Source organism: Festucalex cinctus, chromosome 3 (genome assembly GCF_051991245.1).
Source record: "Festucalex cinctus isolate MCC-2025b chromosome 3, RoL_Fcin_1.0, whole genome shotgun sequence".
In the NCBI taxonomy this organism is placed as follows: Eukaryota; Metazoa; Chordata; class Actinopteri; order Syngnathiformes; family Syngnathidae; genus Festucalex; species Festucalex cinctus.
The window spans coordinates 7483239-7497361 of NC_135413.1; the positions used below are offsets into that span (position 1 = coordinate 7483239).

The following is a 14123-nucleotide window of genomic DNA, read 5'->3' on the forward strand; positions in this document are numbered from 1 at the left end:
TTGAGCAGGGGTGTGTACTTTTTATATCAACTGCAAGTTCAGTCCTCCAAGGGAGGGGACGCTATGACCACATTGCCAAGCTTGCAGCAGACACCATCGACACAGTGATCAGAATAGTAACAGAATACAAACAGCCACACAGTAGTTTTCTAGAAAAACATTTGGAAGTTGGAGTGTTGCATGGATAGCTACTAATGAAACATCAGCTCACATTTTGAATCTATAGCATCACTCTGCACAGGATAAGCAAGTAATATATTACAAATGTCAGTGAACAAACCTAGGACTGCTTTCATTTCAAGATTAGCAGGCTAAACCATCCCAACAAAACAAAACTGAACGTAGCTGATGTTCTACAGTCCCATGCCAATGTCAATTCAACTCCCGGTGTTTGGAGTGTTTTCATGAAGGCTCTGCAGGGAAAGGTCTGTCCACTTCATCTCTTGTTCCTTCACGGACTCTGTGGATCCGCCGTTGTCCTGCTCAGCCTCAGGGAGTTCACTCTGAAAGACAGCGAAGACAACATGATGAGATTACTCAAATCAAATTACTGTTGGCGATTGCATGTGCTCCCTCCTCCAGGCAGCCGCTCTTTTTCATAATCCTCCAAACACATGTATTGTCCAAGATTTTAAAACTGACAAAAGGTGTGTCAGTTCAGTGACTGTCAGGTTTGGATACTCTGTTGGACTGCAACATAGTTCTATCATTTAGCGGAGACATACAGTCAAAGGACAACTTAAAATTACAACTTTACAACTCTACTTTGACTTTTAAGTCTAACTTACTCTTTTATATTTTACATTGTTCCAAATGCTTTTATACAACCCCTAGCAAAAGGTATGGAATCACCAGTCTTGGACGAGCACTCAATCGGATGTTTTATTCTGTAGATCAAACTCAGATCACAAGCATGAAACAGTCGTAAGGTCATTTCAAAGTGCAACATCTTGGCTTTTTAGAAACACTAAAAGAAATGAAGAAGAAATATTGTGCTGGTCAGTAAATGTTACTTTTATAGAGCAAGTGCAGGGAAATAAATATGGAATCACTCCATTCTCACTCCAATTTGAGCAGCAAATAAAGACATACCCAGTCAATTTCCTTTCCTTAATTGGGCACATGCCTCAAATTACATATGTTCGTTAGTCAGCAGTTAAAAACAGTGCAGTTATCACACCTTGGAGCTGGAGGGCAGCTGGACCAAGTGGATTGGCAAGAATCATGGCTCCAACAAGGGAGATGTCTCTTGAGACCAAAAACAAGATTATCAAACTTCTTGAAGAAGGTAACTTCACGTATGGTTGGCAAAGATGTGGGCTGTTCACAGTCAGCTGTATCGAAGATCTGGGTCAAGTACAACCTGCATGGGAAGGTTGTTAAAGTCAAGCGTTTTGGTAGACCAAGGAAGACATCTAAGCGTCAAGACAAACAACTAAAGGATTTACATACAGGAAAGCTAAAAGGAAACCATCATTGATGCTTAAACAAAAAAGAACAAGACTGAAATGGACTAAGGAGAGGCAATCGTGGACTGGGGATGACTAGATGGTTATCTTCAGTGATGAGTCACAAATCTGGATTGGACAAGGTGATGACGCTAGAACTTTTGTTTGGTGCCGTTGCAGTGAGATTTACAAAGAAACATAAAAATTCCCACAGTCCTTGATGATATGCGGCTGCATGTCAGCCAAAGGCACTAGGGAGATTGCTGTGGTTAAATCTTCAATAAATGCACACATTTACATTGACATTTTGGACAGCTTTCTTATCCCTTCAATTGAAAAAATGTCTGGGGATGATGATGAATTCATTTTCCAAGATGACAATGTATCATGCCACACAGTTAAAACTGTGAAAGCATTCCTTGGAGAAAGATGTATCCAGTCAATGTCATGGCCTGCAAATAGCCCAGATCTCAACCCAATTGAAAACCTGTGGTGGAAATTGAAAAAAAATGGTCCACAGCAAGGCTCCGACCTGCAAAGATGATCTGGCAACTGCAATCAAAGAGAGTTGGCACCAGATTGATGAAGAATACTGTTTGTCACTCATCAAGTCCATGCCTCAGAGACTGCAAGCTGTCATAAAAACCAGGGGTGGTGCAACTAAATACTAGTGATGTTTTGATTGTTTTTTTCTTTGTCTGTTTTTCATGATTCAATATTTTTTTTGCCCACAGAATGGAGTGATTCCACATTTTTTCCCCCCTTAGAATGGAGTGATTCCATTTTTTTTTCCCTGCAATTGCTCTATAAAAGTAACATTTACTGACCAGCACAATGTTTGTTCTTCATTTCTTTTGGTGTTTATGAAAGCCAAGATGTTGCACTTTTGAATGACTTTACAACTGTTTCATGCTTTTTATTTGAGTTTGATCTACAGAATAAAACGTCTGAGTGAGTGCTCGTCCAATACTGGTGGTTCCATACTTTTTGCTAGGGGGTGTATTTCGTGCTACGTCATGTAGAAATGTGTGTTAAGACAGGGGCGAGGGGGCTGTGCTATGTACTCATGAAGCGTCACGAATAGAACCTTTTTGTGAACCAATGTGATGGAACGTTTATCGAAAAATCTGTCTAGAGAAATTTGACATTTATTTAGCTTAACAGACGCAGTACAATACATGGATGTCAAAATGCAAGCTCTGATTTACCAGCGGGATTGTAACATCTTCATAGGGCAGTCGGTCTTCCCTCCAGGCGTCATCAGTGAGATCCAAAACTCTACCATCTCGTTGGATTTCACTGTCCATACTTTACTCGTCACGTAGCCGCACCTACGACAGATATATATACTGTATTTTAAAGTGTGGCACGTAGCGAACAATTATACTTTGAAATGTTGTAATCAGGTTTTTGAGAATGGCGCGTTAATTAAACGTCATACCCTAGCTCGACGCATACGGGATGACGTAAAATGACGCGTTCGTATTTTACATACAAACGTTCATTAAAACACACTTTGAAACGTCTTAATAATTATATATAAAATAAAATAAAAAATTGGGTTAATGCGACCGTATTATCATAAACATATTTAAGCCTTCCACTTGTCTCGCCCGCAAGGCATCGACGGTGTATGGTCGCTATGGAAACTACACAGGACTCCGAACAACCAAAGAAAGACGACTCGAGTTTAGAGGATTCGCTCTTGGACGGTACGTTTTAAAGTTCCGCATTTGTTTTTCGATTTTGGGAACAACTAAACAGAGTAATTCCCCAATAATATTTTTCTTAATTACCTACTGCTCAAATGTGTGAATAAATGTGTGAATAAATGTGTGATAAAGTTTGGGAAAATAATTTACTACAAGCAGTATAGTATTATTAACGTTTATTAATTACGAAAAGAAAAAAAGCTCAGTTTAAAAACATTTAAGTAGTTCAGCGTTATTTATTTATTTATTTACTTACTATTGATCACCGGTCCCGTCGCCATGGGCGGGCCTTGGGGGTCCGTGCCCGCCCTGTCAGTCAGCCGTGCCCGCCCTAGCAAGATGACTCACCAACTATTCGTCCTATCAGTCAGTAAACTTGCGCCTTCTGTTTCAAGTAAAGCATGGCGTGCCAGCCAACCACATACCTCCTTTCAAGTTTGGCTGTGATTGACAACTAAGCGAGCCAATGACAACGCGCGCTCTGCAGACGTGCCTTAGCCAAATCTACTTCCGGGTAGATAGTGCGCATTTGCCGGCTGGCGCTGGGACAAAGACTGAGCAGTGAGCAAGTCGTGCCGCTTTAATGGAAGCCACCAAATGCCAAACCTAGATCCAGGATGAAACAGTTGACATCAATGGGAATCCTGAGTCCACTGGTTACGTTTACAAGTGAGTGTCAAACTTTTATTTTAATTAGTCAAGCCACACAGCACGGATGAATTGTAGCAATACACAGTATGCTGTTAACAGACCCAAGCAGTCACACATACACAACAACAACTATGGAGCATAAAATTATTTATCACTAAAGCAGTTGCAGTACAATGTGAGTTGAATGACATTTTTTTTATTGCCAAGTTTGTTCATGTTGATGACTGTCACTAAGTTCTAATAAAAAAAAACAGCACTTTACACATCCTTTTTGGATTGATATTATGCTTAGTTTTTCACTGAACCCATATGTTGTTTCTGTATATCATCGACATAACTCAACCTTATTTCTAAATCACTTTAAAACAGCCATTGCTGCATACAAAGTGCTGTGCATGGAATAGAAATTAGTCTTTTAGTAGACACAAGTAAAATAAAATAACACAAAATAAAATTAATTAGAGTAAATATAAGCAGATAAGTACACACGCAAATAAAATACTAAAAAAAAAAAAAAATCTGTATAAGTATAGAAATAAAATAACAAAATACAGAAGGCACCATAAAAAAATAAAATGATGTGAAGTCTCATGCTGAGTCAAAGATCAAAGAATAGAGATGTTTGGCAAAAATGAAAGGAAATTTTGTCCATATCGTACAGCCCTAATCCAACACGCAAATGAAGGCAACTGCTAGCCAATTCCAGATAGAAGGGGCTGGGTTGCAGTCATTCATTCGGACATAATTGTTTACAGAAGTGACGAGTGGATTTGTTTCAAATGAACTTTTGAGTTGAATAAATGCAAAATGAACTACACATTTTTTTTTCAGTTTGTCTTTTAGATTTCAGAACGAACTGCCGCTTTTAAGTGACAGAAAATATATCAACACTTTTGCAGTTGTCACAATGCCGCTGTTCAACCTGATGAACATTAGATTTAGGTTGATAAAGTGTGCCCCCCCTACAATTTCTTTCTGGTGACGGGTCTGTTGATCACCCCACCTCCGCCCCCCGCTTATATGACAAAGACAATGTAATATTTACTTAATTGTGTTATTCTTTTTGCTGTTTTTTATTCACAAACATTTTCCAAGTCCAACCCCAGAGTTGTGTGCTTCCTTCTGGAATTGAAATCCATTTTCAAAGCTGTAAAATTAATCAACAATAAGAAAATCAGTAAACTGTCGAATCTGTTAAGACGTTTTTCTTCTATGATGCTTCATTTGCGTAATATCCAAATATGGTTGACCTTTTTCATGTCAAATGCTTATTTTATTTTTTGTACTTATATCTTTAAATTGTACAACGATTTTTGTATCTGGTATCTAAGACGTATTCTTAAATGTAAAGCTGTATTGAACTGTGTTAATAAAAGCATTAAAAAAAATGACAAAGACAACATAAAGCACTTGAAGAGATGTCATCGTTAAACTATTGTCTAGCAAAAAAGGAAAGTAGCCTCTGTGATAAAGTTTTGATTGTGGTTTGGTGGCTAATGTAAATCAGCAAATTAAAGCCAAATATGTGTTTGTATTCCATACTGACGTAGTACAAATAGCACAGGTAGGCTATTATCAGAACATATTGACACATTTGTACCAACAGCGCAGGTATTAGCAGAACTACATGAAATTGTATTCATTTTGAGTAATTATTAAAATTCAACAAACGTAGGCTTACGTGCTTTTCTTTTTCTTTTTGTTTTGTTTTTTGTTTTGTTTTACCAGCAGGGACTTCAGTGATGTCAGCCCCAGAGGAAGAGCAGGCAGAAAACAAACGATTATGCACCAACCCTGGAAATCCAGTTTTCACCTGTACCGCCATTCCACCTTTTAAAGGTCCAACTTTCTCGCCATGGTCCAAACCTCAGAACCCCATGTACAGGACCACCTCCAGTGACTACGGCCTGTATCCTCCCACCCCTGAAACTACACCGTGTACATACCACCCTAAATCACAAAAATTCACCAACTATATGGCCGAGAGTGGGATGTACCGTGACAATTGCTTCAACACAACTCTTGACCGCAGCAGAGTGTATGACTGTCCCAATTTACAACACACTCTCTGACTAATGATGTGATGCATAGTCTGGAGAAATTAATGTGGGAGCAGCTATTTGTGAAAATTATTATTATGATCTGTTCTGATTCAAAAGCTTGTATCCATGTATCATATTCTGTCACTCAATATTAATTTCAGTGCATAGTGTGGTTGTGTACAATACAAATGTTTGGAATGAAATACTATTTGCTTTCAAAGTTGATGAAAAAACAGCTGATGAAAATAAATTTGGTTCACGCTCCTGATTTGGCTTCATTTCCCACTCAATGACGTGAATGGCAGTGTGATGTGTTCATCGTTATCAGTGACTGTTTGTACAGCCAATCGCCCACTCTGCTGCTTTCATCACCTGGCTGCGGCAGGTCCCTCCTGTCCCTCATTAGTCTGTAGCAGAGGTGGGCATTCAGTTAGTACTGACGGATGCTTAAAGACAGAAGTGAGTTTTCGTCCATCAGTGTAATCGTCACTAACCGGGTCAAGTAGTTTTGCTGATGGACAGTTATTGATGACGGAATGCCACCTGTCGGTCCTAAAATAGTGGTGACCAAGTGATGATGGAAGCGTGGTTAAAATACCATGATGGACTGATAATTGCAGTTTCAGATTTAAAAAAGGGCGGCACGGTGGGTGAGTGGTTAGCACGTCCGCCTCCCAGTTCTGAGGACTCAGGTTCGAGTCCAGGCTCCGGCCTTCCTGGGTGGAGTTTGCATGTTCTCCCCACGTGGGTTTTCTCCGGGTACTCCGGTCTCCTCCCACATTCCAAAGACATGCATGGCAGGTTAATTGGGCGCTCCGAATTGTCCCTAGGTGTGCTTGTGAGTGTGGATAGTTGTTCGTCTCTGTGTGCCCTGTGATTGGCTGGCGACCAGTCCAGGGTGTCCCCCGCCTACTGCCCAGAGCCAGCTGAGATAGGCGCCAGCACCCCCCGCGACCCTTGTGAGGAATAAGCGGTCAAGAAAATGGATGGATGGATGGATTTAAAAAAGTGACGAATGACAGACCAGCAAAATTTGGTAAATTGCCCACCTCTGTTTTATCCTATTGTACACGGCCCTCATGAGGATAAAGCAGTCAAGCTGATGGATGGATAAACTTAATACTATGTTCCCGGATGGTGGCCACGGCTGTTCCATTTAAAACATAGTGTATGGTGTTATTTTGGCCATTTCCCCCTTCTGTATTCAAGTAAGGAAGCCTTTGTTGAGATTCAGAACTACATTACGGTTCTGCAGTTGGGGAATCCTGATCCAGAAAGTAAAAACCCTGCCACAGACTGGCTTTAGCCACAGGTGCTTCTCTTCAATTGGCAGGTGAACAGGTAAACAAGCTTGTCTATAGGCTACCTGTTGAATTGAAGCACCTGTAGCTAAAGCCAAACTGTTTCAGGGTTTTTACTTTCTTGACATGGATTCCCAAACTTGTGGTTTGCCACACAGTTCCCTCCTGATATGTCACGGTCTGATGGGACCCCTCACATTTAGTAATCGCCTATCAATATATTAAATAACAGTGGTTTTCAACAAGTGTGTCGGGCCACATTAGCATGCTGTGACAGCTCTTGGTGTGCTATGCCAAATTATCAAATTTCTCTTAATTGCTCCCAAAATTATTTATTTATAACATTATGGGGCGGCACGGTGGGTGACTGGTTAGCACGTCTGCCTCCCAGTACAGAGGACGCAAGATCGAGTCCAGGCTACGGCCTTCCTGGGTGGAGTTTGCATGTTCTCCCCGTGCCTGCGTGGGTCTTCTCCGGGTACTCCAGTCTCCTCCCACATTCCAAAGACATGCATGGCAGATTAATAGGGTGTTCTGAATTGTCCCTAGGTGTGCTTGTGAGTGTGAGTGGTTGTTCGTCTCTGTGTGCCATGGATTGGCTGGCAACCAGTTCAGGGTGTAACCCGCTTACTGCCCGAAGCCAGCTGGGATAGGCTCCAGTGCCTACCCCGCGACCATTGTGCGGAAAAGCAATTAAGAAAATGGATGGAGGGATGAATATAACATTATGTATTTTTGTGCATCTATGACAGCGGCTTATAGTGACAGACAGAAAAAATAAATTATCTTCTACTAAATAGCAGAAATTAACGTGTATACAGTACACTTTTTTTTTTTTTTTTTGGGTGTGTGGTGGCATGCCGTGAGATTTTTCAATCTTAATGTGTCTTTGCTCAATAAAGGTTGGCCATATATACATGTATACCGTACACATTAGATACCAAAGTCACACAAAGCTGCATTGCAGATAGAATGGAATAGATTATTCCCAAGCCCATTGTCCAAGTTTTAAGTTCTCTCATTTTATTTATTTATTTATTTATTTATTTATTGTATATAGTAAGCTTCAGAATCTTGCCCCGGCTCCCCAGCTGATGTTCAGTCTGCTGCTACCAACCTCTCGCTACGGAACTTAGCATGGAGGCTACAGAGCTTGCCAGGCAGCAATATCGTGTAGCGTCTTGTGTTGTCATGTGTATGACATATAGCTAGTGGTCATCATCAAAGGTCTGTTGTGGAATACGCACTCGTTAGGTAAATATAGTCATTGCTGCAGACACTCTCCGCCTATAGTTGATTGCAACTCGTGTTTGCTAACTTGTGCAGTTTGACAGTCATGGTTAGCCAAGCTATCGCCTTGCAGCTGGTTAGCCACAGTCTATTGTAGCTAGAAACCTATTTTGGCTATTTTCTGGCGTGGGTCGAAATGCTGCAGTATTTAGGCAGCGACTGAGACGCAAGTGTGCGTAAAAGACGCGATAGTTACGACTTTTTAGACTAGTGGTTTTATTTAGAGCTGCCGATGTTATAACTGTTGCTTGGTGGGTGGCTAGCAAGCTAACACGAAACTGTGCTGTTTTGTTAGAGCACCAATATTATTTTAGTACCGCAATTATTATTGTCTGCTTGAGTTATATATTAATCCCCAATTGGAAATCAAGTAGACTTGTATGTGTGAATCAAGTCAACGTAAATGGCATAGTTTCTCGAACAGTGGTTTTCACTGTAGCTTTTCACAGGCGCTTAGTTGTAAAATACTTACTTTGATATTTTTTCAGGTATTGCCCTAATTTTATTATTATTATTATTATTATTTTGTCTCTTAGTTTTCCAAAGTTGTGTGAGACCTGGAGGACCTCTGGATCATGACCTTATGATGCTTATGATGATGATCACATCACCTGACCCCGAGTCTAGTTAACCAATTTGTGTGTGCTAAAACCTATCTCCATATCCCTGTTTGGAGTCACGATGATCATTTGTGACAATCCAACCCTGCCCTTTGGGACAAGAACCCTCTATAACCAAGCTCATCAAATGATATGATAGTAGCTGCCTGGATCAGTTACTTTGCCTGCAGGAGCCTTGCACAGGTTCTACTATTCCTTTCCTCCACAAATACCTTTCCTTCCCCGTGGGAGACCCTTGCTTGTCTGCACGCTGCCCCTGGAACCATGGGTAATAGCTGCGTGTGCCGGGAGGATAGCGATGCAGAGGACCATCACCACGGGACATCGAGGGCGACTCGAGGACAAGCCAGGCGTGTGGACCACAGTACGGGAACAGCTGTCGATGCTGGGGAGTCTCGTAGCAGTCGCCCGAGGGACCCGGTCAGACCCCCGCGCAGGGGGCGCGGCCCCCACGAGCCACGGCGGAAGAAGCAGAATGTGGACGGCCTGGTGCTGGACACGCTGGCTGTCATCAGGACCCTTGTAGACAAGTAAATCAACCTTGTTGATGATCTTTAATTAAATACATTACAGCACAAGCTAGGGCGGGGTACCTAGTACCGATACAAATCTATAAGTCGATTATTGCAATTTAAAAAACAAAACAAAAAAAACCCCTCAAATTTAGAAAGTACTACTCAGTAAACATGTACATGTACATTGTGAGATTTGTATAAATGCATTTATCTGAAACTTAATGCTTATAACTCTTGAGCCAGTGCATTTAACAAACGGGTTGCAATCTGTTTCATGTTTGAACAGAATATCATTAATATAACATTCTTCCATGTTTAAAGTGTGCATACTGCAGTATGCAATATACAGCTGCATATTGAATCGATACGGGAATTGCGTGCTGTAATATCGCAATGTATCACCGAATCAAAATTTTAACACTACTAGAAGCAAGTATTATAGACTAAAATGAGGGTATGAGAACATCCAGTATGATAAGTGTTTTTTTTTTCTGTTCTAAACCAAGAAAAACATTAACCATGCATTTCATCCATATAAACCAGGGGTGTCCAAACTACGGCCCGGGGGCCATTTGAGGCCCGCCATACATTTTTTGGCGGCCCGCGGCAAATACTAAAAATTCTTTTTCAATGCTGTTAAAAAAAAAAAAAAAAAAAAAAAAAAAAAAACAAGACGGTGGATTAAACATTTCTAGCTATGCAAAGACACAAATTTGCAGCTAATAATTTAGTCTCAGAAATAAAAATAGTTTCATCCACTTGTTGCTTAGTGTCAAGGTCCAATTTGTGAAAACATCACATTAGATTAATGGTTCTTAAGTGTGGTCAGTTGACGACCGATTGTTCTTGTTGTGGTTCAGAATGTCAAGTTGGGATCAGCTGCTGCTCAGCTTCTGTATGTGGCCCTCAGAGGAAAAAGTTTGGACACCCCTGATATAAACCCTAATTTGTGATTTCACAAGGGATTTTTAATGGCTCTAATGTGAAGTGGCTGAGTGTGTACACAGGTAGCTGACTAAACATCTGCAATTAACTATTGCAGGTGATAAAGTTCCCGCAAATTTGTTAATTAGTAACTGATTAGGATCATCACTATTGTTGCAGGTTTAAAATAGTGTTTGTCTGTCTTCCAAGGGAGTCATTAATATTTTATTTTCCATTCCTTTATTATTAAAAATGAGACACTATTTCAAATTGACAGTTCATAAAGTGTACAAACATTTTGATTAAAGGATGTTTCAAAATGTTTTATTTTGATTTAAGAGAAAGATCTCTGCTTTCATTGAGGACTATAGAAATCTGACAGTGTTTACGGTCGAGAGGCTGCAAGGTTTCTAAACGGGCCTGCACCCATGGGGCCCGGCCGGGCACAGCCCGAAGAGGCAACGTGGGTCCCCCTTCCCACGGGCTCACCACCGGTGGGAGGGGCCAAAGGGGTCGGGTGCAGTGTAGGCTGGGTGGCAGCCAAGGTAGGAGACCTTGGCGGACCGACCCCCGGCTACAGAAGCTGGCTCTTGGGACATGGAACGTCACCTCTCTGGCAGGGAAGGAGCCCGAGCTGGTGTGCGAGGCCGAGAAGTTCCGACTAGACATAGTCGGACTCGCCTCCACACACAGCTTGGGCTCTGGTACCAGTCCTCTTGAGAGGGGTTGGACTCTCTTCCACTCTGGAGTTGCCCACGGTGTGAGGCGCAGAGCAGGTGTGGGCATACTTATTGCCCCCCGGTTCGGCGCCTGTACGTTGGGGTTTACCCCGGTGGACGAGAGGGTAGCCTCCCTCCGCCTTCGGGTGGGGGGACGGGTCCTGACTGTTGTTTGTGCATATGCACCAAACAGCAGCTCAGAGTACCCACCCTTTTTGGAGTCCTTGGAGGGTGTGCTGGAGAGCGCTCCCTCTGGGGACTCCCTCATCCTACTGGGGGACTTCAACGCTCACGTGGGGAATGACAGTGAGACCTGGAGGGGCGTGATTGGGAGGAACGGCCCCCCTGATCGGAACCCGAGCGGTGTTCTGTTATTGGACTTCTGTGCTCGTCACGGTTTGTCCATAACGAACACCATGTTCAAGCATAAGGGTGTCCATATGTGCACTTGGCACCAGGACACCCTAGGCCGCAGTTCGATGATCGACTTTGTAGTCGTGTCATCGGATTTGCGGCCGCATGTTCTGGACACTCGGGTGAAGAGAGGGGCGGAGCTGTCAACTGATCACCACCTGGTGGTGTGTTGGCTCCGATGGTGGGGGAAGATGCCAGTCCGACCTGGCAGACCCAAACGTATTGTGAGGGTTTGCTGGGAACGTCTGGCGGAATCCCCTGTCAGAAAGAGTTTCAATGCCCACCTCCGGCAGAGCTTCTCCCTTGTCTCAGGGGAGGCGGGGGACATTGAGTCCGAATGGGCCATGTTCCGCGCCTCCATTGTTGAGGCGGCCGATCGGAGCTGTGGCCGTAAGGTGGTCGGTGCCTGTCGTGGCGGCAATCTTCGAACCCGCTGGTGGACACCAGCGGTAAGGGATGCCGTCAAGCTGAAGAAGGAGTCCTATCGGGCCTTTTTGGCTTGTCGGACTCCGGAGGCAGCTGACAGGTACCGGATGGCCAAGCGGAACGCGGCTTCGGCGGTTGCTGAGGCAAAAACTCGGACATGGGAGGAGTTCGGTGAGGCCATGGAAAACGACTTCCGGACGGCTTCGAGGAAATTCTGGTCCACCATCCGGCGTCTCAGGAGAGGAAAGCAGTGCACCATTAACATTGTGTATAGTGGCGATGGGGTGCTGCTGACCTCGACTCGGGACGTCGTGAAGCGGTGGGGGGAATACTTCGAAGACCTCCTCAATTCCACCAACACGTCTCCTTTTGAGGAAGCAGAGTCTGGGGACTCTGGGGTGGGCTCTCCTATCTCTGGGGTCGAAGTCACTGAGGTGGTTGGAAAGCTCCTCGGTGGCGGGGCCCCGGGGGTGGATGTGATCCGCCCGGAGTTCCTAAAGACTCTGGATGTTGTGGGGCTGTCGTGGTTGACACGTCTCTACAACATCGCATGGACATCGGGGACAGTGCCTCTGGATTGGCAGACCGGGGTGGTGGTCCCCCTTTTTAAGAAGGGGGACCGGAGGGTGTGTTCCAACTACAGAGGGATCACACTCCTCAGCCTCCCTGGTAAGGTCTATTCAGGGGTGCTGGAGAGGAGGGTCCGTCGGGAGGTCGAATCTCGGATTCAGGAGTAGCAGTGTGGTTTTCGTCCTGGCCGTGGAACAGTGGACCAGTTCTACACCCTCCACAGGATCCTCGAGGGTGCGTGGGAGTTCGCTCAACCAGTCCACATGTGTTTTGTGGATTTGGAGAAGGCGTTCGACCGTGTCCCTCGGGGAGTTCTGTGGGGGGTGCTTCGGGAGTACGGGGTGCCGGGCCCCTTGATACGGGCTGTTCAGTCCCTGTACGACCGTTGCCAGAGTTTGGTCCGCATTGCCGGCAGTAAGTCGGATTCGTTTCCGGTGAGGGTTGGACTCCGCCAAGGTTGCCCTTTGTCACCGATTCTGTTCATAATTTTTATGGACAGAATTTCTAGGCGCAGCCGAGGCGTGGAGGGGTTCCTGTTTGGTGGCCTCAGCATTGCATCGCTGCTCTTTGCAGATGATGTGGTGCTGTTGGCTTCATCAGGCCGGGGCCTTCAGCTCTCACTGGAGCGGTTCGCAGCCGAGTGTGAAGCGGCTGGGATGAGGATCAGCACCTCCAAATCCGAGACCATGGTCCTCAGTCGGAAAAGGGTGGAGTGTCGTCTTCAGGTCGGGGATGAGATCCTGCCCCAAGTGGAGGAGTTCAAGTATCTTGGGGTCTTGTTCACGAGTGAGGGTAGGATGGAGCGGGAGATCGACAGGCGGATCGGTGCAGCGTCTGCAGTGATGCGGACTCTGTATCGGTCCGTCGTGGTAAAGAAAGAGCTGAGCCAAAAGGCAAAGCTCTCGATTTACCGGTCGATCTACGTTCCAACCCTCACCTATGGTCACGAGCTGTGGGTCGTGACCGAAAGAACGAGATCCCGGATACAAGCGGCTGAAATGAGTTTCCTCCGCAGGGTGTCCGGGCTCTCCCTTAGAGATAGGGTGAGAAGCTCGGTCATCCGGGAGGGACTCGGAGTCGAGCCGCTGCTCCTCCGCGTTGAGAGGAGCCAGCTGAGGTGGCTCGGGCATCAGGTTCGGATGCCTCCTGGACGCCTCCCTGGGGAGGTGTTCCGGGCATGTCCCACTGGCGGGAGGCCGCGGGGACGACCCAGGACACGCTGGAGAGACTATGTCTCTCGGTTGGCCTGGGAACGCCTCGGGATCCCACCGGAGGAGCTGGTTGAAGTGGCTGGGGAGAGGGAAGTCTGGGTTTCCCTCCTGAAGCTGCTGCCCCCGCGACCCGACCCCGGATAAGCGGAAGAAGATGGATGGATGGATGGATATGCAGCACTATATCCTAAAAATTGAAGGACAGTCATAAATGGCATTAAATAGGTATTTTTGGTATTTATTGAAAACTGGTCTGGCTAATAATTAAGCTAGATGATTT

The 14123-nt window shown here is 44.7% G+C and overlaps 2 protein-coding genes across 6 annotated transcripts in view; one reads left to right on the top strand and one right to left on the bottom strand.

Annotated features, from left to right (window-relative positions):
• anapc13 (anaphase promoting complex subunit 13) overlaps nucleotides 1–14123 on the bottom strand; it is a 15335-nt gene continuing 1212 nt past the window's right edge. The window contains exons 2-4 of one of the 4 annotated variants that reach the window (XM_077515621.1): nucleotides 9277–9583; nucleotides 2657–2779; nucleotides 1–503 (exon numbers count right to left, since the gene is read on the bottom strand). In XM_077515621.1, the coding sequence (XP_077371747.1) occupies nucleotides 378–503; nucleotides 2657–2755 (225 nt within the window). In that variant the 5' untranslated portion in view covers nucleotides 2756–2779; nucleotides 9277–9583 and the 3' untranslated portion in view covers nucleotides 1–377. The other 3 variants (XM_077515620.1, XM_077515622.1, XM_077515619.1) reach the window with 3 other exon arrangements.
• The window catches only part of rspry1 (ring finger and SPRY domain containing 1), a 22093-nt gene continuing 16197 nt past the window's right edge, over nucleotides 8228–14123 (top strand). Inside the window, exons 1-2 of one of the 2 annotated variants that reach the window (XM_077515617.1) lie at nucleotides 8228–8408; nucleotides 8981–9594. In XM_077515617.1, the coding sequence (XP_077371743.1) occupies nucleotides 9197–9594 (398 nt within the window). In that variant the 5' untranslated portion in view covers nucleotides 8228–8408; nucleotides 8981–9196. Of the gene's footprint in view, nucleotides 8409–8430; nucleotides 9595–14123 lie in introns of those variants that run through there. The other variant, XM_077515618.1, reaches the window with a different exon arrangement.